Genomic DNA, 25,194 nt, shown 5'->3' with positions numbered 1-25,194 from the left:
AGTAATATGTTCACTCATTTTTTTTCCTTTAGGAAAGGGTTGTTGTTTCCTTTTGAAACATTCTTACTTGGTGTCGGAATGTGTTATATGTTTACATTTTAGCTCCCAGCCAACAGAAGTCCCTAATTTCTTTTTTCTTTTTTTTCCAATTCTTTTCAGAGCTGGTGGTTCCAGGATTCGGCTCAGAATGACGTTGGGGAGGGAGGCGGCATCTCCTCTTCAGGCCATGTCTTCCTACACCGCCGCAGGCAGGAATGTTCTCAGATGGGACCTTTCTCCAGAGCAGATCAGGACGAGGACAGAGGAGCTCATAGCACAGACCAAGCAGGTGTATGATACCGTGGGGACAATCAACCTGGAGGATGTAACTTACGAGAACTGTCTGCAGGTGCTGGCTGACATAGAAGTGAAGTACATAGGTGGGTGCAGACGGGAGCGTCTCAGTATTTCCTGTGGTGAAATCTACAGCCATTTTACCCTTCTTGGCTGAACAGCCAGTTTCCCAGTTTTACAAGAAATTGACTCTTCCACGAGGCTGATTATAGCTTAGAATGGAATTACTTAAGGTCCGTGAGCCTCGTCAGGTTCTTAGTGGCGTGTACTCCCCTCCGCTGCTCTGTGTTCATCAGAGCTGCCAAGAGCCTCCTATTCTTGCCCAGCAGCTCTGCATCTAGAAATCCACGACAACGAAATAAGAAAGGCGAGATTCTTACATAACTAGTGTATAAGTGGATACTGTTTTCATATCCAAGGCTCAGAAACCAGCCTTAAATGTCAGCTGATATAGAATCACAGTATTGTAGAACTGGTGACATGGTTTGGTAGGTAGATAAATGATCAGACATCCATCCTCTGTAACTCCATGTAGCCATTGAAAGCGTAGTTTTAAAAAAGTATACAGCAGCCTAGAAGATGAGCATACAGAGGGAACTTGTGATCCCAGCATTTCGGCGACTGAGGCAGAAGGATTGCTGTGAGTGTAAGGCCACTCCTGTTATGTAGTAAATACAAGGCTAGGTGGGGCTACAGCCAAGACTCAGCTAAAACACATCAGCAACACATGCAGAAGGAAAACTGAAGGGAAGTAGTCATGGTGTTAGTCTATAAAGCGGAGCCTCAGGTTAGATGCACCCATGTAAGTGTGGACAATTGTAAATCTAAGCTAGGCAGGGTAGATCTGTAATCCGAATTCCCTGCTGTACATATGAAGGCAGTCTGCTAGAGAGTTCTGCCTTGCTTTTTGTTTGAGTCAGGCCTGTAACTAATTGGATGAAGCTACTTGCCTATGGAGGCCAATGAACTCCAGGTTCACCAACTTCAGTGTTGGTGTCATCTAAAATGCCCCCAAGTCAACTCTCAAAGTCACTCACCACAATGGTTAGTGTCTTGGGTGGTGAGTTGTTTACAGTTGGTTTTCCTTTATTAATTTCTCATCTTTGTATAATTTTAAGCACATCTTAGACTTACACAAGTAAAGACTCACCCTGGTCACCTCTAAGAATGGGACATATTTCTATAGGACAATTGTGACTAAACAACCTTGGTGTATATCCAGGCTACACTTAAAAATAAAAATATAAAAAAAAATGTTTTTTAAAAAGCTGCAAAGTAGATATCAGAAACATTTCTCTGTATGTTCTGGAAATTGAAAGGCTGTCTAAAACCAGCATGGTTGTCCTCATGGCTGGTCTTCGCTCTTCCCCCTGGTAGCCCCTAGTCACTCAGTGTTTGCTGCCCTACTGGCACTGGCATAAGGGCAGGGTGTTTTCTCCTCCCTCTGTGTCTGCTTCCATGTCAGTTCCTACTACCAACTTCCTCTCTCTGATCAGTGGCTCCTGCATCTTTTAAGGCCTAGCCGTAAATTCCGGGGTGAAGGGTCCACTTTTCCTTCTGTCAGTCACAGAAGTGAAAGTTTTCCAGCAGTGCAGGTTTGTTCTCTTTTATTCCTCAGTGACTGTCCCTTAGCCAGGCTAGTGTACCAGCTACCAATGTGTGCGCCTCACTGGGAAGAAAGAGGACAGTGAGCAGGGGAGAAGGCATGAACTCATTTAAAATGGCTCTTCAGTCCTGGGTCTCCCCAGAAAGGAGTATTTTAAATGTATATAGAAGTTCATGGTATTCGATCTTACTCTCCACAAGTTTATCTTTACAGGTTAACCAACAAGCCTCTGAGGGAGTAGATGTCTTAAAACTAACTCCCTCGTATCTGCCTGATCTGGGGTACAGGCCACAGTAGCTGTGTGTCTGGTGTTTGCCTGGGCACAGAGAGCATTGTTTATAGCTTGGCAGGGCAAATGAAGTCTGTTTCCAGATTTCTGTCGTAAAGGAAGGAAGGAAATGGTCTGGTGTGTTATTGTTCAGGATTGTTTCCAGTTTTAGGCTCCTGCACTTTACTTTGTTACCCATTTAGGTTCTTGAGAAACTTTAATTGCTTTTTAGTAAGCAGAAATTATAACTACATTATTACCAATAGCTGTAAAATAGTGCTCTAGGAATACAAAATTTAATCTGTGCCACATTTTCCTTAACTATCAAGTGCAAAATTATATACTAAGTCAAGTGCTAAAGTATAATTACAGAATTTGATTTTTTTAAGAAATGTGTATGTGGAGCTGGGGATATGGCTCAATGGTAGGAACTACGCATCACTTATTCTACTATTTCTGACATGGTTTTAGTAGCTTTACTGGCAGCAGTGTTTTAAGAGGACCAACATAAGTATTGCAGTATTTTAGTTGAACCGTTTCTTACTCAGTAAAGGATGACCTGTGACTATTCTGTATTGCTTATGTAACTTTTACTAGTTTATAAAACAGGTACTATTCTGATAGTAAGCCCAGACATGTATACCAGTTTTCTAAACACTCCGGAGGCTGAAACAAGAGAATCGTAAGTTCAAGGTTAGCCCGGGCTATGTAGTGAGACTCTAGTTCAGGACAAAAAGATATTGGAGATGGTAGATCTAGTCCTTGTCATAGAGGAACTAACCAACCACAGCCGTCCCTGAGAGTTCTGTAGTCATTGCCAATTCACTAATTTCAGAGATTCGTGCCCAGTTATAGTATGTGAAAACCCAACAGCTTACTTTAACATGCGAAGATTAGAGCAGAGCACTATCACTTTTATCACATTATCGCATTTAACAAGTGCGGCCACAGCACCCAGCTGCTTACTGGATGCATGGAGAATTATTGAGAATGTTTTATGTTCATTTGATGTGTGCATTTCGGGTGGGGTCCATAATTTAGATTAGATTCTGCGAGGAGTGTGTAGCTGGGGAAATGATTAAGAACTTTTTTTTACACAAGCCCCTTCCTGCTGCGATGCTGGGCTTGTTTTGTAAGTATCCGGTGTCCCAGCTGGGTGCCCTGCTTTCAGACCCTTATTTTCCACAACACACTAGGCCCTTCCTCTTCTACAGCCATTCCCCACAGCACACCACCCTGTGTCCTAGCCCTTGGGAGCTGCTGCTGTTCATCTCTTGTTCACAACACACAGGCTCTTACCATCTATTTTTATGCACCAGCTTCCCCCCTTCTCAGATCATAAGACACCTGTGCCTAGGAACTCCATCTTTATAATTCACGGTTAATCGATTATGCACTGGACAAACTTTGATATGTGCTGAGCGCATGGCCTTACTGTTCACAGTGCTGCCAAGTGGAGCAGCCAGCTCCCACCCCCAGGACTGCCTCTTGATAAAAGCTTCAAGAGCCTTTGCAGAACGCACAGAATGAAAACTTCAATGCCAGCATAATAATTCATCTCTGAGGAGATACTTGGCTTCCTGCCCCTTTGACGGGTCCTGTCATAGTCATAGTTGTTTCTCCCTCCGCAGTGGAAAGGACCATGCTGGACTTCCCTCAGCACGTGTCGTCTGACAGAGAAGTGCGGGCTGCAAGCACAGAAGCGGACAAAAGGCTTTCTCGTTTTGATATTGAGATGAGCATGAGAGAAGATGTATTTCAGAGAATTGTTCATTTACAAGTAAGTAATAGATTACAGGTAACACATCCCTTGGGAAGGAAGAGAAAACACATAACAAGAAGTAAGGTCCTGGGACTAAAGAGAAAACTCGACAGGTGTTTTAAGAGCTCAGCAGTCCTTGCTACTCTGGCTGAGGGCCCATGTTTGGTTCCCATACCCACATTGAGTGGCTCACTGCAGCTCCAGGGCATCCAAACCCTCTCTAGCCTCTGAGATCCACCAGCATGCACACACAGACACATACAAACATGTAAATGTTTTCATAAGTAAGAACCTGGGGGCTGAGTGAAGGTCATGGTAAAGCGTGTGTATGTACAGGTCCTGGGTTTTGGTTGTTAAACCTACCAGTCAAGAATAAGACCACTACTGTAGCTTAAGCCCAAATTTGAAGCATGCTTTAGTTAAATACTGGCCAGGTTAACGAACTCTATAGGCAGGTTTGTCTAGAAAATGTCCCCAAGTCACATTTTGCAGGGGCTTAAAAAGAGTTCCAGTCAGGGCCAAGTATACATCCTGACATATCTCCTGCCCACACACCTCCCGCCACACGTGATCAAGCACATCCAGCGTAGTTGGGTCAAACACACTTGTTTAGAGGAGTGAAAACAAACGGCTTGTTAGATGTCACAAACAGTAGCATTCAGCATCTCGAGAAATGTCTGTCCTTGGGCAAGGGGCTGATAGGTTAGAGGCATTTTTCTTTCCTGGCTCTCTTAAGCACAGTAATTACACCTTAAATTGTAACTTTGGCTCTAACAGGTGCAGTTCATGCTAGAGCAGGCATGTATGTGTGCAGGGCCCTGGGGGCTGTTAGAGTTTATGGTGGGGTGTGTGCTTGTGCGCGCGTGCGCGTGCATGCGTGTATCCAGGGCCCTGGCTTTAACCTGTTAGACTAAAAGAAGAAGAGATGAGGACCTTTAACCAAAAGTAAAAAATACTTGAATTTTTCTAGAATTTGTTTTCAACAATTATGTTAGTTGGCATTGTATAGTTATTTCCAGAATTGTTTTATATTGGGTACGTTTGTGTTGAGTTCTTGATTGCATTTCCTTAGGATTAGGGATGAATGTAAAGGGCGCACATCCACAAATCTAAGCCTTTTTAAGCCATCACGAACTGTTAGCCGGATAGAAAAACCTCTCTGACTTTTCAGATTATTTCATGGTTCATAGTAGACCAAATCAGTTAGATACAGATGACATGGAGTTGCTATCTGAGGATCTTGTGCTCTGGACTGTAGTATTGATAATATACTGCTAATGTGCCAGAGCCATTCTACCTATCTCCTTAAAGTCTCCGGGACTCACAGACATTCCGCGTGATGAACGTCCTAGGTGAATTTGCTTTCGATGTTTTGTTTCTAAAGCAACATTGCCTCCTTAGCGTGGCAAGTGTCCCTTTCTCCTGATTCTTATTTCCCTGACATTCCCAGCATTCCCGTGAAATTACTAGAAATCTGCAAAATCAGAAATATAAAAAACTTTGTTTTTATGACTAGTTGAAATAGGTTTTGGTTTTTGTTACTTTTGTTAACTTGTGTTTAATGTGCAGCTCCTAACAGAGCACAGCATGGTGACTTTGGCTTCTCAGTATACCGACTGTTTAGTTTCTCATGCCAGCTGATCATTGTCACCCTACAGTTGATAATCAGTATGGTTCATCCTTGGCACTATAAAATAACAAATAAAAACAACTCTATGATACTTCTTATTACCTAAATTACCACCTCCTCTCAACCCTGCCCCACTCCCGGCACCACTGCGGATCATATACCCCAGGCCTACCTGCCAGGCAAACACCTTACCCTGAGCTGCATCCCAGACCCCATCATGAGTAGGTTCTTATTTGGAGTAGTGTTTTTCTTACCTTTCTGTCCTCTCTGGTTTTTTTAGATGTTAATCAGATATGGAAAGTTGTCACATTAGATTTTCTTGTCCTACCTTTAAGTTTTATGTTGGGACCCATGTTCCTAAATTTGATTATACCTATAGCATAGACTGGCAGCCTACTGACCTGTTAGTCACCAGTGTACCATGGAATCTGTGTATTTGGTTGTTTAGACTTTACCGTAAGATGCTTCAAGTTTGGCTCCACAGCTGCCCCACCTTTACCTGGGTAGTTACTGTACTTGGCCATTCCTACGTGAACACTGTTAGAGTCTCTGCTGTGTGCGGCGACTGGATCAGAGTCGTGAAAGCGAGCTATTGTATTTGTGTTTGCATTGAGACTCATTAGGTAAGATACCTTCCAGGACAAAAAGGCAGTGATTTTTAAAAGCTATAATTATCACGGTCAGGTGCTTTAAAAATAATAAATATCATTTATCACTGAGGATATATCCCAAATGTTCTGATTTTTTTCTGTAAGGGATATAAGACAGCCATAATGTAACACATAAGACCCAGCTACAAAACTTAAATTTAAATTAATTCAAACTCAGTGATTTCAGTCAGGCTTTAATAAAATGAAGCTAGTCTTATAATACTGAATTGTCCAGATACCACCAGTCCGGAAAGTAACCAGTATTTATTTGGGCTTTTATGTATTTTTCTACTTAAATTTAATAAATAGAAATGTGAAATTATAGTCATGCTAAACAGGGTTAGTACTTGGAGAGATGTGAAATTGTATTTCACATTTTTTTCTGTGTGTGTGTATATGTATGCATACATATATGCATTTTAGCCAAAATGGCCAGAGAGGCTCACAGCCATTTCATTTTCTCAGAGTTTCTGTGGACCAGAATTTCAGGAGGGAAAAGTTATGAGTTAGGAGCTCAGTGAAGCTTTGCTTGGGGGCTGGGGTGGGGGGGCTGAAGTCGAAGTGCCCGGGGGATACTCAGTCAGTCTTTCTCTCTCTCTCTCTCTCTCTCTCTCTCTCTCTCTCTCTCTCTCTCTCTCTCCCTCCCTCCCTCCCTCCCTCCCTCTTTGCATGGCTCAAACTATCTTGGTCAGCTTGGGCTGTGGAGGTCTAAGATGGAAGTTCCCGTCTGGCTTGCACATGTTCTCTGCTCAGTGCGTGACAAGGCATAAGATGCATATCTGTTCCCTTTAATACAAGGTCACCAATCCTTTCAGATTAGGATCACAGCTTTGTGACCTCATTTAACTTCAATTATCTCACCAAAACACACACACACACACACACACACACACACAAACCAAACCATCTCCCAACAGAATCACACAAGGGTCAGAGCTTCAACAAATGCATTTGATGAGACACAGTTTAACCTATTCACAGGATAGCTCCCCATGGTCTCTTTTTATAGTTTATCTGAGTGTTCATTATAGCTTGGCAGATCAGAGTGATAGGACATCTTTGTAGGAGACTCAGCATTCCAATATGCATATGTCATCAAACCACAGTGAAGTCAGTCACATTGTAGAGGTCACATGTCAGGATTTCTGCCATACTGCATTAGATGATGTTAGTTTGGAGCTTAAAGTCTTCCAACATCCCATGTGTTGAGGGCTTTGTCCCCAGCCTTTGGCATTGGAGAGGGGATAGAACCTTTAAAACAGTGGTTCTCAGCCTCCCTAATGCTGCAGCCCTTTAATAAAGTTCTTCATGTTATAGTGACCACCAACATAAAATTATTTTCATTGCTATATTAAGCCCACTGGGCAAGAATAAGACCACTATGAAAATGTTGAGCCAAATTTGAAACAAACTTTAATTAAATACTGGCCAGGATGGTAGACTTTGGCCAGGTCCATTCTGTAGATCCCAGAAAATGGCATGAGCTGTGTTGGCCAGGTGCTTATAGGCAAGCCCAGGCAGGGGCTGGAGGGCTGTACAACAACCTGCCTGGCAACCACTGACGCAAAGTGGCACCACAGATGCAGGCCTATGAGGACGCTGAGCACACACTTCATAGGACACATTACTTCAGGAGAAACTACAATCAGAATATATTATATGTTTCATTTGGTATTTTTTATGACCTTATTTATCTCACACTCTAGGGAAATAAACAAATAGCTTCCAAGAGCTTTACGTCATATGTAAAGCAAAATAATCCACCAACAGATGATGTTAGTATGAACTACTATGAGGGAAAAGATGCTCGGTACTTAGACAAGAGGCATAAAGACCTAAACCAGGGTGCTGAGCCATGGGAGACGCTGACAAGGCGTCCATCTGGGTTCCTGAGCTTCTGAGCCTGACAAGATTGTAAGTGGTCAGAACACTGGCTGTGATGAAAGACTAAAAATTGGGGGTGGGGGTATCCCTTTAATCCCAGTACTTGGAAAACAGAGGCAGTCAGATCCCAGTGAATTCAAGGGTAGCCTGGTCTACATAGTGAGTCCAGGCTAGCCAGCAATGCACTGTGAGACTCTGGTCAAAGAAATAAAAATAAACTAGATATATAAAACTCTTGTGAAGGAAAAATAATGAGCTAAAGGAGCCCATAAAGTTTTGGGGGAATAAAAAAAAAAAGAACAATTAAGTTGCTGGGTATGGTGGTGTTTGCATTTAATCCCAACCCTTGGGAGGCAGAGGCAGACTGAGCTCTGGGAAGGCCTGCAGATGGAATTCTACATAATGAAGCGCTGTCTTAAGACAAAATAAGAAAATTTGTTACAAGATTTTAAAGAATCATAATGAATCAAGGGGAGGGTGGAGTGATGAGGAAAATCAGTAAACTAAGCATTTTACCAATTTTTCTCTGCTAATTTTTTTTTGTTAGACTGTGTGGTTTTGGGAAAATATAAGCACAGCATAAACATGTATAAAAGCTCATTGTTCGAGGGAACGTAAACCTTGCCCGCATCTTTGTTCGAGGGAAGGTAAACCTTGCCCACATCATTGTTCGAGGGGAACGAAATCAGGGCGCCTACCAGCAGATCGTGTGAATTACACAGGAGAAGCCTGTGAGGAAGAGAAGCATCGCCCGAGGAGACCTGTGAGGCCTGAGGGGCAGAGTCCTTGTTCAGGACAGAAGATGCGTGCAGTTCAGCAGAGCAGCCTGGAGCCGTGGTTCTCACCCTGTGTGGGTCAGACCACCCTTTCACAGGGGTCGCATATCAGATATTTACATTATGATTCATAAAGTGGCAAAGTTGCAGTTATGAAGTAGCAATGAAAATAACTTTATGGTTGCGAGTCCCCGCAACATGCGGCACGGTATTAAAGGAGTCACAGCATTAGGAAGGTTGAGAACCACTGCTCTAGAGAATTGCCATTTTCCATTTGGCAGATCCTTCTGTGAGAATTTGGAGTTTGCTGGGGCTTACAGAGGAGATAATCCCATGAAGAACTGTGGTGCAGCCGTGACTTAGCAAATGGGCCTCAGAAGTGCCTCAGTCTTCCCACAGGCCATGGAGTCTGCCAGAGACCTCAGCAACTGAGTGGCAAGCGGGGGTCTTGTTACTGAGTCAGACTTTTGTTCAGTGTCATTTTTGTGGTTCAGTTTCCCAGTGTGCTAGTTAGTGATGGTTGCATTAGACCAATTTGAAGTCAGTTTCCCACAGACTATCCTTTTACCTGTGTGCACTTGTGTCCCTCGCTTTGAGAGTGTGTGGTTTTCATCTTGATGTAGACTGCGAATGTTACTCTTATGTTGTTGAGTGCCTTCCTGTAGATACAGAAGGGAATTGTGTCTACCTACCGTGGGGACCTACCGTAAGCATGTGCACAGCCATGGAGGAGCTATGAGTGCCACTCAACTGGCTAATGAGACAGTGGGATTAGCCGTTGTTCCCAGCTCAGAACCAAATGTTTGCCTCAGCTCAAGGCCAGCTCTCTGCTGTGTATCTCAGCCTCCTAGATCCTTAGCAATAAACCCAGCTCTTGCTAAACTCTGCTTACCATACTGCACGTGGTTATGGCCTAGATACTCCCCACCCACCCCCAAGCCTTACGATGTCATACCATAGAGACTCCTGTCGCCACACTCACACCTCAGGACAGACTTCCCGGCGCTATTGGAACTGACTAGACGAGCTCCAGTTAATGACATCCATATGAACGTTGTGATTTGAACTGTTCGCCATCCCTGCGGGAGCTAGTGCCTAGCCAGGTTGTCTCCCTAGACATTTTGGGTTTCTTCCCAGATACCTGCTGCTGGATCCCAGTAATTGCCAAAGCCATCTCAGGAGGGTTTCAACTCCAATCTTGCCCACAAACTCACAGTTCCACAGAGGCACAAAGGGAGATTATAATGGAAAAAGGAGTTTAACCGTTCTTACCCTCTGCTGAGAATACACTGGTGGAAGGTTGAGTAACGTTGGGAGTGTTGTAGCTCTGTGACACCGATTGTTTCGTGGTAGGCAGTGTGAAGTACTGTTTCTGTTCTGAGTCTCACTGATTGAAACGCAGCTCTGTTTACCTCCCTGTCATCGGCCATCTCAAATGCCATTTCTAAAACTAAACACCATTCATTAAAAACCTAATCAGTTGGGAAATTTGGAACACTCAGATCTGGATGGCCCTGGTCTTCCATGGAGAAAATGTCCAACTGACAGGAGGCCTGTAAGCTCCAGTGACAGAAGGCTGCCATTGTCCCTCAGCCAAAGTGAGTCTTTTGTACCTGCTGAGTCTGTCTGGAGTCACATTTCCTCCCAGGGACCATGAGCTGACCAGCCACCTTAGATACACACCACATATCCTGTGACTTCCTTTGGATTTTTGGATTTTTATTGTCTTGGCTGTGGGAATTTTCCAGCCCCCTCCAGGACCTTCTGTCCTTTGGAGGCTAGCAGCTTTCCTTGTGTTTTACTGGGGTGCTGACTCATTTTTACCAGATACTTACTTGTTCATGTGCAGCCTGCTGTAGTCCCTTGATCTCCCTTGCCAAGTGACAGGAAGGCGCTTTTGAAGTATTGGAGCCTTTTGCTGGAGTTTTATCCAACTGTCCTTGTTTGGTATTTTGGCAAGAGAGTCTTCTTACCCAGCATTTGTGCAGAGTTCACCCCATTATTTCTCTTCCTGCATCTCAAGGGGAACCAGGTTAACGACTGATAGACAATTAAATCCAGATGATTTGCAGTAAGAACTGTGCCTGGGTCATGCAGGCTGCTCAGAAGGAGACTATGCAAATGTGCCCATTAGCACAGCCTCCCCCAACCCCCCCACCCCACCCCAGCACTCTTAGCTCTGAGGCAGGGCAAGGCTAGTGTGCATGGCCTCTTATTTATTGAATATTTCTGTTTTAAATTAGCAGAAGCTCACCAAAGCATAAAAGGAATTAGGTCTTTAATAGGGCCTGCCCCACAGTCACCTGTGCTTCATGGCCCCACAGAGATGATGGATGCAGTACATTGGCTTTGGCCTGGGAGTTGATTGTTTGCTTGTGTGCTATTACAACAGAAATAGCTGACATGCTTGTTAATTTAAGGAAACGTGCGATTTGGAGAAGATAAAGCCTGAGGCCAGGCGATACTTGGAAAAATCAATTAAAATGGGGAAAAGGAATGGACTCCATCTTCCAGAACACGTAAAAAATGTGAGTTTCTTTCTTTTTATTTTTTTATTACTAAGTTTTATAGTAAGTATTAGTAGGTTGTTTGTTGACAGTTTTGTGTATGTGTAAGATGCATTCTGATTACTCTCTCACACATATAACCCTCGTCTGTCCGTCATTCTCTTATTTGAGGAGAAAAAGGAAAAAAAATGCACCAAGAACCAACAAGTAGGCAAAGAGATGAGTTTTAATAGGATAGCCCATACTTAAAAAAATCCATTTATGATATTTGATGCTTTTACTTTTCTTCTTTTAAAGATTTGTTTTATATGTATGTTTTTATATGTATGTATGTTTTATATGTATGTCTGTGAGTCTAAATGTGTGTGTGCTGATACCTACAGGGCCCCAAAAAGAGATTCTGGTGCCCTGGAACTACAATTATAGCAGTGGTTGTTAGCTGTCTAGTATGGGTGCTGGGAACTGAACAAGGGTTCTCTGGAAGAGCTGTAAGCTCTCTCAACCACTAAGCCATCTCCCCAGCCCCTGATTCAACTATTAAAACTTATGCTAACCTCATTAGTAACTAAACAACTTACAAATCTCTCACATACACACACACACACACACACACACACACTCATTTTAAAACAGGAACTATATAGTTCTATTTGACCTGGAACTTGCTAAGTAGACCAGACTGGCTTAGAACTCAGAGATTCACCTGCCTCTGCCTCTGCTTTTTTGCCTCCACCTCTGCTTCTGTCTTTGCCCGAGAGCCGGGATTACAGATGTGTGTCACCATGCCTGGCAATGCTATGGTTCTTTAATCCCCTCCATGTTTTGTTTATTTTATATGTATCAGGCTTATTTCCTTTACTATATTTCATATTCTTAAAATTGAAATTTCATATTTCAGTGGCCGGTTGTTTTCTCCCTCTCTTGATCTCACAGAGATAGATCACTCTGAAGAAACCCTTAGTGATAGAGAGTTTGTAAGTCAGCACTTTAGCATAGCGTGCCCGGTGACTAATATACACCTCTCACACGAGGAAAGATTAGCCAGTGAAAAGCATTGATCAAACATTTTCTTGTGTAAGGCAAATTAAGGCTTCTAGATTCTGTGATAAACTCAGCCTCTTAATTAACTTCATTCTTTTTGAATAGGAAATATAATTTATGATTTATTTTCAAGCCATTCCTGTAGAATACAGAACTGGAAATAAGTTTGACAGACATCCAAACCAGGTTTTATTTGGTGACTGATGTCATCCTGGCAAAAAGTACTGAGGGTGCCATGGAGGCATCCTATCTTTCTGTCACCTGAGTGTCCTTTGATCACTTTGTTTCCTGGTCATCTAACTGGGTGGCTGATGTCACTTGCTTGACCTTTTGACTTCCTGGTCAACCCTCTCTTCTCATGGGTGCATGAAAATTCTAGTAATTAAGCTATGATTGGTTGCAGCAAACAGAATCCCACTTAAGCAACGTAAGTAAGTCAAAGGGTTTTAGAGGCAGGTGGCATCCTGTGTTTTGTCACTGGCCACCTGATTTCTGTTTCTCTTCTCTGTCTTCAGTGATTGTGTTTATCTAAAGCCTTGCTTTTTATTATTTAAAAAAAAAAAAAAAAAGCCTACCAATATAAACGTTGCCATCCAGACACAAGAGAACTCTGTGTCTGTATCTCAGTGTCTTCCAGGAGATCCTTTGCCGAAATCCCACTTTGAGAACTACTTTGTGTCCAGCAGATTTCATTATCCAGCATTGTTAGAAGAATGAGATTGTCGTATATTTTTCTTTTGGTCCTCTATCATCTCCTTGGATCACCTACCTGGAACCTTTCCAGAATTGTTAAGAGACATGCCAGGCATGTGCTATGGGAGTCAGTCATTGCTGCAGGAAGATGGCCGGTGACCTAATTGGTATAGTGGACATAATTCTGGAATGTCCACTTTCTGGTCCTGTCTGACCTGTGTGGATGCTGAAGAGTGGGGAAGTGGGGCAGAGGGGTTGGGGATGCGATGGAGACAGCGTTGAACAGAGTGTAAGTGGTAGTAGACAGAGTGACAGCAGCTGCTCTGCAGACTGCATTTCTGAGATAAGACAGGATCCTGACTTCATGGATAACTGAAACATGCTGCCTGATAGCAATGAAAAGGCAAGGCTTTTCTATTGTTAACCCCCCCCCCCCCCCCCGTCTGTCTTCCTTCTCTTCAGGAAATCAAATCAATGAAGAAGAGAATGAGTGAGCTATGCATTGACTTCAACAAAAACCTCAATGAGGATGACACGTCCCTTGTATTTTCCAAGGCTGAACTTGGTAAATTTCTGTTGTTTTGCTAAATTGAATTATATCACCTCACAGGTTTAAATTAAAATTCAAAGAATTCTTTTAAAACTTGTCTAGTATCAGCGCTGGCAGATAGTCAGTGGTTAAGAGCACTAGCTGCTCTTGCCAAGGGCCTGGGTTTGATTCCCATCACCTATATGGTGAATTCTTCTTGGTAAAGTACACTGGTGTTTATTTACCAGCCTTCAAGCCTTGACAGATTTTCTGCCTCTCCATGTCTCCCACACTGTAAGCTAGTCTTTTACTCTGGGGTATTTTATTTTATTGGCTTAATTTTGCCTCCTCTCCATTAAAATGCCATCTGTACAGGTGCCCTGGAACATTTTTGTTTGTTTGTTTCAAATTGTTTTCTGAGCCAGCTGGTCCATCACTGCCTCCCCATCCTGACTCAGTCCAAATAAGATGGTGCAGCTGTCCTTGGGCCTGAACGTCAGTTACCACATCGCATCCCTCCAGCTGCTGAAAGCAGTGTGCCCACGCTAAGTAAGCCAGTGACGCGTGGGAAACTGATGCGTGAGGAAATGGCTTTTTGCAGGTGCTCTTCCCGACGACTTCATTGACAGTTTAGAAAAAACAGATGAAGACAAGTACAAAGTTACCTTAAAGTATCCCCACTATTTTCCTGTCATGAAGAAATGCTGTGTCCCTGAAACTCGAAGGAAGATGGAAATGGCTTTTCATACCAGGTGCAAAGAGGTACCATAAATGTCTTTATTTTGATCTTTTGTTTGTCATTATCAAAGTGGCTCACCAACTGATAGCTCTGTTTGCCTGTGCATTGCATTTACTAATTGCATATACGTATGAGAATTTTAGCTTTTTCTTTTCCTCGTCAGTTTGCTTGTTGTGCCACAAGCTAGACTGTTGTAGTAAAAATAGAACAGATAAACACAAATGAGAAGTTGTATTCCTTTCCTGCATTTGAAGGCCAGAGCTCGGAAGGAGTCTCTCCCTCCTTAACAAGTAACCACCAAAGGTAGGTTCTAGAAATTACTATTTCTCAGCCTGTGGAAGGAATGGAGAAAGTACAGTCCACACATCTTTAAAAACCTGTCTCAAGAAACTGAAATAACAACAAAAGCCCATACACATAGCATCCAAGGACTCTAGTCATAGCCCGTGGACTCAAATGTGCTACCTATGTAATTGTATCTGCTGCAAGGGAAGCTGACATGTATACATAGGTAATTGTATCTGCTGCAAGGGAAGCTGACATGTATACATATGTAATTGTATCTGCTGCAAGAGAAGCTGACATGTATACATAGGTAATTGTATCTGCTGCAAGGGAAGCTGACATGTATACATAGGTAATTGTATCTGCTGCAAGGGAAGCTGACATGTATACATAGGTAATTGTATCTGCTGCAAGGGAAGCTGACATGTATACATATGTAATTGTATCTGCTGCAAGGGAAGCTGACATGTATACATAGGTAATTGTATCTGCTGCAAGGGAAGCTGACATGCATAGCTTTTAGTTGACAACTATTTGCTAGACTTAGAATTTTATATTAAAGGGTGGGTTTAAAAATTGATTCTGAATCAAATAGCCACCTCCATATTAATCCTGGCTACCAAAGTAACCATGAATATCAGGCCCCGGTCATTTGATGTCTTGGGCTCTAACACCAAGACCTCTGCTTGCCATTCAGTCATCCCCAGTTGAGTTTCTCATGATGTAGCAGCCTATGAAAAGGAAGACAAGAAATTAGCCGTTTTTCCCCCAACCCACACCTAGTGCTAGAATAGGAACACAATAATCATACACAAGGAAGGAAGGAAGGAAGGAAGGAAGGAAGGAAGGAAGGAAGGAAGGAAGGAGCAAGCAAAGACACACAAGGTGTGGCAATACAAACCCTTAATCTTAAGCAGAAGCAGATAGCTTCCTATGAGTTTGAGGCCAGCCTGGTATGTGTGTGTGTGTGTGTGTGTGTGTGTGAGAGAGAGAGAGAGAGAGAGAGAGAGCTCCTGACCAGCCAAAAATACCTGGCAAGACTTTATCTCCAAAAAAAAAAAAAAAAAAAAAAAGGAGGCAAGAATCAGGAACATAGGAGGTACATAGACATTTTCAAACATTATTTGGCAAAAAGTCCTTTACCAGTTGTACTCCATGCCTCCCTTCCTCCATCCCGTGCCAGTTTGAAATACAAGAATTAGACTAAGAACTAAATAGCAAGAGTATGTTCCATATCCTTCATAATAAAATGTCTTCAAAAACTTAGCTTCTTGTATCATTTACTTCTAGGCAGTAAAATATTGCTTTTGTTCATAGTTCCTACCAAGCTTTATTCATTTACTGATTCATTTCTACATTTGTTCCTTGTTTAAAAGACTTTGCTTTGGGGCCTTTTAGAAAAGGTAAGCTTTTGCAAGGAAGAAAAGAAGTAGGCAGTGTTCTCAAATTAATCTCTATAGTTGAGTAACTAAAGGACCTTCTTCTCCCATGGCATTAGGAATGCAGCAGAGCTGGCTTGTCCAACAGACTGAATCCACAGTTCAGTCTGCCTTGTCTTCCATCACCCGGTGTCCTTCTTTCCATCTTCTGTCTTAGAAGCTAGCCAGTTCTTTGAGCTCATCTCTCTTCTGTAAATTTTTTTAAAAGTAGCACTTAGTGACACGCATTATTAATTTTCCCAAGCAATTTCACTAGAACTAAGATCTACTGCTACATGGCATACCATCAAAGTTACGGCATCAACAGCTGCTGTAAACACTACCCATATTATAGTACGTGTAGTACACCCACAGTGAGCAGTAGGCACTACCCATATTACAGTACATGTAGTACACCCACAGTGAGCGGCGATGCTTTCCAGCTTGTACTCTCTCCAGTCGCTTTTCACTTTTGTACTTTTTCATTTTTGTTATAGCAGCATTTTATTCCCATCAGTCTCCATATTCCATAGTACATCTTTTCAAACCCATTCAAAAGCATGATAAGTCAAGCTGTAAAGTGGGTTCGAGACTGGCCTGAGCTATAAGGTGAGCGAGCCCTTGTCTCAAAAATCAAAACAAGTCGGGTTTGGTGGCTCACATCTACAAACCAAGTATTCAGGAGGCTGAGACAGATAAGTTCCTCTGAATTTGAGGCTAGCCCAGGCTACAGAGTGAGAAGCTGTCATAGCTACCAACCCCCTGTAGCCCCCCCCACACACACACACATACACAAGAAAAAAAATACAGGGTTGAGGAGGTGGATGGAGCTTGGTGGCTAAAGGAACTAGTCACGCAAACCTGACAGCCTCACAAAAAGCCAGCTGCAGTGGCACACGTGTAATCCCAGCAGTCTTACTTTAAGATGGGAGACTGAGGCAGGAGAATACCTGGAATTAGAGCTCATGGGTGAGCTAGCCTGGCCTATGCAGTACAGCAGTAGAAACAAGAGAGACCTGCCTCAACAAAGCAGAAGGCAGAAACCAAACTCAGAAAGTAGTCCTCAGACTTCCACACATGTGCTGTAGCATGCACACGTCTCCTCATCCTACACGAACACACACGCACACACACATACACACATGTGCGCACAAAATATTTTTAAATTGATATATATAAGAAAAGAAATCAGGCCATAAGTAATTTGCAGACTTGATTGTTGGGATTCGTAACTCTCCTTTGACATTGCAAGATTCTTCTTCAGCGCTGAAGAGATGATGCCTCCGTAGGTAAGAACACTTACTGCTCTGGCTGACGACCCGGATTTGGTTCCCAGCACCACATGGTGTCCTGCAGCCATCAGTAAATCCAGTACCAGGGGATCTGATGACCCATTTGGACCCCTCAAGCTCCAGGTACACATGCAGTGCACATATATGTGCAGGCAAAACAGGCATACACAAAAATAAAGCAATGTTTAAAAAATTAGAGACAAAAAGTAATCTTTTATTGTTAAAAATAAAATAGATTTTTGTTGTTGTTGTTGTTGTTGTTGTTGTTGTTGTTGTTGTTTTGGTGGCACACATGTGTATCCCAAGACTGAGGAGGCAAGAGGAAGGTTTGTATGATTCTGAACCTATCACTTCGGGTGCGTAATGAGTTCCAGGCCTGCAAGGCTACATAGTAACTTGTCTTAAACAGAAGCAAATACAAGTGTGTGTGTGTGTGTGTGTGTGTGTGTCAGTGTGTTGTGACTGTGTCTATGTGTGTCTGTGTGTGTGTCAGTGTATGTGTGTCTGTGTGTGTCAGTGTGTATGTGTCTGTGTGTGGGTCTGTGTGTGTGTGTGTCTTTGTGTGTATGTGTTCCTAAGTATCCAGGTCCCTAGTAGAACATATGTTGAGGAAAATACTGATCCCATTTTGAATGTCAAATACCATGGTATGGTCATCTGTGCTATTTAAACAAAGTACTAGCTGGGCATGGTGGCACACGCCTTTAATCCCAGCACTCGGGAGGCAGAGGCAGACGGATTTCTGAGTTGGAGGCCAGCCTGGTCTACAAAGTGAGTTCCAGGACAGCCAGGGCTACACAGAGAAACCCTGTCTCGAAAAACCAAAAAAAAAAAAAAACCAAACAAACAAAAAAACCCAAAGTACTATAGACTGGATAACTTATAAATAATACAGACTTGTTTTTCATGATTTTGGAGGCAGGAAATTCAGATGCTGTGTGCTCACAAAGAAGAAGGAAAATCTCTTAATAACAGGGGACAAGGCAAAATGCACCTAAGCTGGTTTCTTCCAGCTCTCTTGTAAGCCACTAATCAATTCATGAGGACAGTGATACAAGGTCCCATCTCTTAGGGTCACAGCAGTACAAATTAATTTTCAACACATCTTAGGGGAACTTTCAGACAATAGCATGTGGAATTAAGTACATTAATTAATTAATGTGCATTCTTCTAGAACCAACACCCATTCGTAGAACTTTTTATGCTGTCTAACTGAATCTGCGTTCATTACAAACTAATTCCCCATTCCCTGATTCATTTTTCATGTCTGTAAACTTAGTGGCTTAAGTAAACTTTAATGTCATAAAGGCTTACCATGTTGAAATATGTCAGAATGCCCTCCTATTTAAGGATGAGTTATATGTTGCTGTATGGATATACCACATTTTCTTTTTTAAAAAAATTTATATTGGTTGTTTTATTTACGTACATTTCCCCAGTTTCCCCTCCACAACCCCCTATCCCATCCTCCCTCCCCCCTGCTTCTATGAGGGTGCTCCCCACCCACCCATTCCCCCTCCCCACCCTAGCATTCCCCTGTGCTGGGTCATCAGGCCTTCACAGGATGAAGGGCCTCCCCTCTCATTGATGCCAGATAAGGCCGTCCTCTGCTACATATGCAGCTGGAGCCATGGGTCCCTCCATGTGTATTCTTTCGTGGTTTAGTCCCTGGGAGCTCTGGGGGCAGAAGGGTCTGGTTGGTTGATATTGTTGTTCTTCCAATGTGGTTACAAACCCCTTCAGCTCCTTCAGTCCTTCCCCTAACTCCTCCGTTGAGGTCCCCATGCTCAGGCTGATATTTGTCTGCATACATCCACATCTGTATTTGTCAGGCTCCGGCAGAGCCTTTCAGAAGACATTATATCAGGCTCGTGACAGCAAGTACTTCTTGGCCTCACAACAGTGACTGGGTTTGGTTACTGCATATGTCCCTGTATTTTTTTTTAGACTAGAGCAATTCTGGGTTAAAATTTTTGAGAAGGGTGGGTGGCCCCATCCCTCAACTGGGGGCTGTGCTTTGGATATGGTCTCTACAGGTTCTTTCACCCTTTGTTGGGTATTTCAGCTAAGGTCATCCCCGTTGGGTCCCAGGAGCCTCTTGCTTTCCTGGCATCTGGGAGTACCACATTTTTTTGATCTAGTCTTCTGTCACTGGGCACTTGCATTGTTTCCATGAATTTACTATTGATTAATGATGCTTGGAACACAGGTATCTATAGATACCTATTTTGTGTCTGCTTCAGTCCTTTTGAATATTTTCTCTAAAGTAGAATTGGGATTATATGGTAATTCTGTAGGGTTTTTGTTTTGGTTTTTTGTTATTGTTGTTGTGGAGGGGGCTTTGGTTTGGGAGTTTTGGGCTTTTTTGTTTGTTTTGTTCTGTTGAGACTGGCTCTCATATAGCCCTGGTTTGCCTTAAACTTATGTAGCTAGTGAATTTCCTGAGCCTCCTGCCTCCACCTCCCAAGTGCTGAGACAAGATGTGCTACCATGTCTGGTTTGTGTGGAGCTGGTGATCAGACTCCAGGTTTCGTGACCTTTAGGTGAGCACCCACCCACTCAGCTTCACCCCCAGCCCATCTGTGTGTAACTGCTGAAGAATCACTCTATCATTTTGTAGAGCAGCTGAGCCATTTTACCTTCTCATCAGCAGTACACAAGAGTACCACTTTCTGTACATCCCTATCAACACATTTTTTTCCATGTGTGGATATAGAATAGCAAAACAAATTCATGTGAAGTTAAAATGGTAAATTGTGTATTGTGTATAATTTGCCACAAACACATCAAAAGGTTGTAACGATAAGTATTTGGTACTATGTGATTGAAAATAAGTTAGAAATCATGGTAGTTCCTAAGCCATGTTTTGCTCTGAGTTTACAGTACCTCATAGTTTATGAAGAGTTCTTCAGCTATCTCGGAAGCTATCTCAGAAGCATAAACTGTTATAGATTATTTCAGGAATAACACACCACATTTCCAACTTTGCTTAAGGCTGAAATGGAAGCAGTAGTTAAAATGGTCTAAACCTGTTTGACAGTGTCAGAGCCTCTCTGATGCTGTGACTGTTGTTAGTGCGTTGTGTCCAGTTGTTCACTTTGGTCTGTTTTTTGTTGTTCTTGTTACTAGGAAAACACCATAATTCTGCAACAGCTCCTGCCGCTGCGAGCACAAGTGGCCAAACTGCTCGGCTACAACACCCATGCTGACTTTGTCCTTGAACTGAACACTGCAAAGAGCACAAGCCATGTGGCAACCTTTCTAGGTCAGTCCTTTATTTAGGGTCAGTTCTATGGCTTCTGTTTCCTTTGCCGCACATCACTTCACTGCATAACATCTCCTTACCGCCTGCCTCGGCTAAGCGCATGGGCTGCTTCTCAAACCCATCCTGTTCTCAGGAGAAGGGCATCAATCAGCTGCTCACCTTAGGTGAACTCAGTTCTGGGGCTGCTGCTGCTCTCTATCTCACGGTGTTGGAACAGTTAGTCTCCTTTTTACATATGATCAGTGTGGACTAGCAGACTGTTAGCTCATTGCCTTAATTTACTTCCACTGTGTATTTGATACTATATACTCTGGCTACTGATAGATTACTATGAAATAAGCAAAGATATGACATAAAATGAAAACAGGGCATACATAAAAAAACTGGCACTTTACCCTCAAAAGTCCCCTTTTAAATATATAAATATAATAGAGTGCATTAAAAGTGTTTTCTAATTACTGTCATCATAATCATTTTAAGTCTTTTTTCATAAAGGTTTTTTTTTTTAAACAAAACAAAACAAAACAAAACAAAAAACCCAGGGTTTCCTGGGCCTAGTGACACATCCTTTTAATTCCAGCATTCAGAAAGATCTCTGTGAGTTCAGGGCCAACCTGGTCTACGTTGTGAGTGCCAGGCCAGCCATGGCTACAGAGTGAGACCCTGTCTCAAGGAGAAAACAATAACAACTAAAGTTTCTGGTACAGGAACATAACAATGAATAAAGTACCTACTACAAAACAATGAGGATTAGAACCAAATCCCTGCAGCCTGTGTAAAAGCCAAGCTGGCATGAGTCACCTGTAGTCCTCAAACTCAGAGCCAGAGGCGGGGCATCCTTAGGGTAACCAGGGTAGCTAGGCTAGACAGTTAACAAAGATTCAATTAAGAGACCCTGCTTCAATAAACAAGTCGTAGAGTGATTGAGGAAGATACCAGATGTTAGCACGCATGTGCAAGTGCTCCAACCCATACATGTGAGCACATACACTCACAGAGTACACACAGGCATGTGTCTCTGCCTCCCAAGAACTGGGATTGAAGGCGTATGAACTAACCAGTACCCCCAGAGCTTGTGTCTCTAGCTGCATATGTATCAGAAGATGGCCTAGTCGGCCATCACTGGGAAGAGAGGCCTCTTGGTCTTGCAAACTTTATATGCCTTAGTACGGGGGAACGCCAGGGCCAAGAGGTGGGAGTGGGTGGGTAGGGGACTGGGGGGGGGATGCTGGGGGACTTTTGTGATAGCGTTTGAAATGTAAATGAAGAAAATACCTAATTAAAAAAAAATAGTACTAGCTGCTTTCCCAGAGGTCCTGAGTTCAATTCTCAGCAACCACATGGTGGCTCACAACCATCTGTAATGGGATTTGGTGCCCTCTTCTGGTGTGATTGAAAACAGCTACAGTGTACTCATATAAAATAAAATTTAAAAAAAAATTAAAGAAAGACAGACAGAGAGACAGACAAGGGGGAAAGAGTTATCAAATAAATTACTCTAGAGAGAAAGCTCTGCCCCCTTCAGCTCTTTCTCCTCTTTGTGCTGTCTCCTCTGACTGACTGAGCCAGCGCAGAACTGGCAGTACTTATGAATACACTGGCTCCAAAGGATGCATTACTAACCCAGCCATTTCCCTCACAGATGATTTAAGCCAGAAATTAAAACCCTTGGGTGAGGCTGAACGGGAGTTTATTTTGAGCTTGAAGAAGAAGGAATGCGAAGAGCGAGGTTTTGCATACGACGGGAAGATCAACGCATGGGACCTCCATTACTACATGACCCAGACAGAGGAGCTCAAGTACTCTGTGGACCAGGAGTCCCTCAAGGAGTACTTTCCCATTGAGGTGGTCACTGAAGGCCTGCTAAGCATCTACCAGGAGCTGTTGGGACTTTCATTTGAACAAGTGGCTGATGCCCATGTTTGGAATAAGAGTGTTTCACTTTACACCGTGAAGGATAAAGCTACTGGAGAAGTGCTGGGGCAGTTCTACCTGGACCTCTATCCAAGGTACCTGATTGGCTGGGGCAGTTTTACCTGGACCTCTATCCAAGGTACCTGATTGGCTGGGGCAGTTTTACCTGGACCACTATCCAAGGTACCTACCTGATTGGCTGGTAGAAGCAACCTGACTCTGCCCTTGAATATTGCCCACATGTACAGGGATTAAAATGTAGGCTCTCGCCAAGCTGTGATGGCACATACCTTTAATCTCAGCACTCAGAAGGCAGAGGCAGGTGGATCTCTGAGTTCAGAGCCAGCTTGGTCTACAAAGCAAGTTCTAGGACAGCCAAGGCTACACAGAAAAACCAAAAGCAAAAAAAGTAGGCTCTGAAGCCAGAATGTCTGCCTTCATCACGCTCTAGACAAGTTATGCAGCTTTGCTGTACTGTCTCCTTACAGGTCCTGAAAGACGGGAATGCTTATAGCACTGATTTTGTGGATTGTTGTAAAGATTACATAGGCTGATTACTTTCATATCGTTTAGGAAACTGCACCGCACATAGCTGAATTCTTTTAAAAAAAAAAACAAAAAACAAAAGAATAAATTTGTAAGTATGTTGTGTATGTGTGAGTACATGAGCCAGGCTAGACAGGGCATCTGAACAACCTCCCAGCCCATCACCATCACCATCTACTGCATTTACTTAATTTAAAATTGCCCCCAGAATGTTTATTAACTAGATAATCTGTCTGCCATTCAGTCCTTTACACTCTGAATATTTTCTCGATTGTCTTTCTGGGGCCATCACAATATAGTAGAAATAGCAAAATGTTTCTAATGTATCCAGATGCTCAGCTGGCGTAACCTCCCTGAGATGTTCGTTCCTCTGGGCCCTCTGTAAGAATGATTATGTGCTAAGGACTGCATGTGCACATTTCCCAAACATTTAGTCAGGGATCAAATTTCAAATATTATTGTTTAAAGTATGTAACTATCAACTCCAAATGTTCCATCAAACACAAAAGATTTGGACCTTTTTCTCCTTAGGTTACTTTCTAAAACAAACCCATCCTTTTGCAATTAATAACCCATTATAAATAGACCAAAAAGAATTGTAGCACTCCCTCCTTCAGCAAAGGGTCAGTGAGTAATCCCCTGGCTCTGGATGCTCAGAACGAGGCTGAATTGTGATCCGTTTAGTGGCACAGGTGTCCTTCAGCACCTAGGCTATCCCAAAGCTTTTTGGGAAACTGCCAGGAGGGCCAGTGATGGCTCAGTGGGTAAAGGTACTTGCCACTAAGGCTGACAACTGATTTGATTCCCAGAAGCCATAGTGAAAGATTACTGACTCTGACCTACACACACACACATTGTAGTATGCACATACCCACGTACATACATACACTAGTGTCAGGTACAGTTTATGTGAGTACTTAAGAGGATAATCCTTTTTGGGCCAGCAAATGGATTAGTCGGTTAAAATCCCGTAATCCCACAAGGTGGCAGGAGAGGACTAACTCCTGAGAGTTATACTCTAGCCTCCATAGAGGAGCTAGACACATGAATGTACACACACACACACACACACACACACACACACACACACACACACATACACAGGTACACACACATATATACACACACAATTTAACCCAGGAAGTCTTTCCTGTCTCCTAACACACTTCCAAGGGACAAAGCCCTCCCATCCACTGTGTCTCTACAATATACTTGCCCTGTTTCATATTAGAGATCTGGTTGTTGCTAGAGTAATCTAGCATAGGGTAATCTGTTGTGAGGTTAGTAACCTAACTTATACTCGTTTCTGTCACAGTCCGCAAAAAGATGAAATACAGGCTAACAGTCTTGTTTGTCTGGCTCCAGAGCAGAATTCCGAGTAGATTCTTTAAAGACTTATTTTCTTTTTAAAGCACATTTTATTTTTACTCATCAAATACCGAGATTGTCAAACAAACAGAATCTTCTGATTCTTACATGAAACTGCAAGGTAAGAACTTTTAGTCTCTATCACTTGATAAACGCAACATGAAAAGATGTAATCTCAGAATTGAGAATTTTTAAATTAACTAAATTGAGTATGTGTTTATTTGTTTGTTTTATTTTGTTTGGGGGTTGTTGTTTTAAATAGGATCGCTCTGTGTATCCCTGGCTATTATGAAGCTCACTTCACTGTCTAGTCCAAGCTGTCCTCAAACTCACACAGACCTCCTGCCTCTGCCTCCTAAGTACTAAGATTAAAGGTGTGAATCACCATCCAAGAGCTGGAGAGATGCTCAGGAGTTCAGACCAATGGCTGCTCCTCCAAAGGACCTCCCAGATGGTTGCGCACAGCCATCTATAACTTTAGTTCCAGGGGATCCAACACCCTTCTCTGGACATGTGGGCACTATATGCAAGTGGTGCCCTGGCTTACATCTTCTCTGGAGGATCAGAGTTCAGTTCCCAGGACCCACATCAGGCAGCTCACAGCCGCCTGTGATTCCTGGAGATTTGACCCTGGCCTTCACAGGCACCTGTACACATGATATACATATACCCATAGATAGTAAAAATA

General features: G+C 42.9%; 1 protein-coding gene across 6 annotated transcripts in view; it reads left to right on the top strand.

Moving 5' to 3' along the window:
• Positions 1 to 25,194, top strand: part of Nln (neurolysin (metallopeptidase M3 family)) — an 86,624-nt gene that overhangs the window by 36,492 nt on the left and 24,938 nt on the right. For 3 of the 6 annotated variants that reach the window (XM_011244699.2, XM_011244700.1, XM_011244701.2), the window contains 8 exons: positions 160 to 419; positions 3,839 to 3,987; positions 11,330 to 11,437; positions 13,613 to 13,715; positions 14,281 to 14,441; positions 17,411 to 17,536; positions 20,543 to 20,678; positions 22,321 to 22,687. In XM_011244699.2, the coding sequence (XP_011243001.1) occupies positions 160 to 419; positions 3,839 to 3,987; positions 11,330 to 11,437; positions 13,613 to 13,715; positions 14,281 to 14,441; positions 17,411 to 17,536; positions 20,543 to 20,678; positions 22,321 to 22,687 (1,410 nt within the window). Of the gene's footprint in view, positions 1 to 159; positions 420 to 3,838; positions 3,988 to 11,329; positions 11,438 to 13,612; positions 13,716 to 14,280; positions 14,442 to 17,410; positions 17,537 to 20,542; positions 20,679 to 22,320; positions 22,732 to 25,194 lie in introns of all 6 variants that reach the window. The other 3 variants (XM_030247452.1, NM_029447.2, XR_873797.3) reach the window with 2 other exon arrangements.

This window comes from Mus musculus, chromosome 13 (assembly GCF_000001635.26).
Source record: "Mus musculus strain C57BL/6J chromosome 13, GRCm38.p6 C57BL/6J".
Classification (NCBI taxonomy): domain Eukaryota; kingdom Metazoa; phylum Chordata; class Mammalia; order Rodentia; family Muridae; genus Mus; species Mus musculus.
This window is presented reverse-complemented; position numbering and strand designations above follow the sequence as displayed.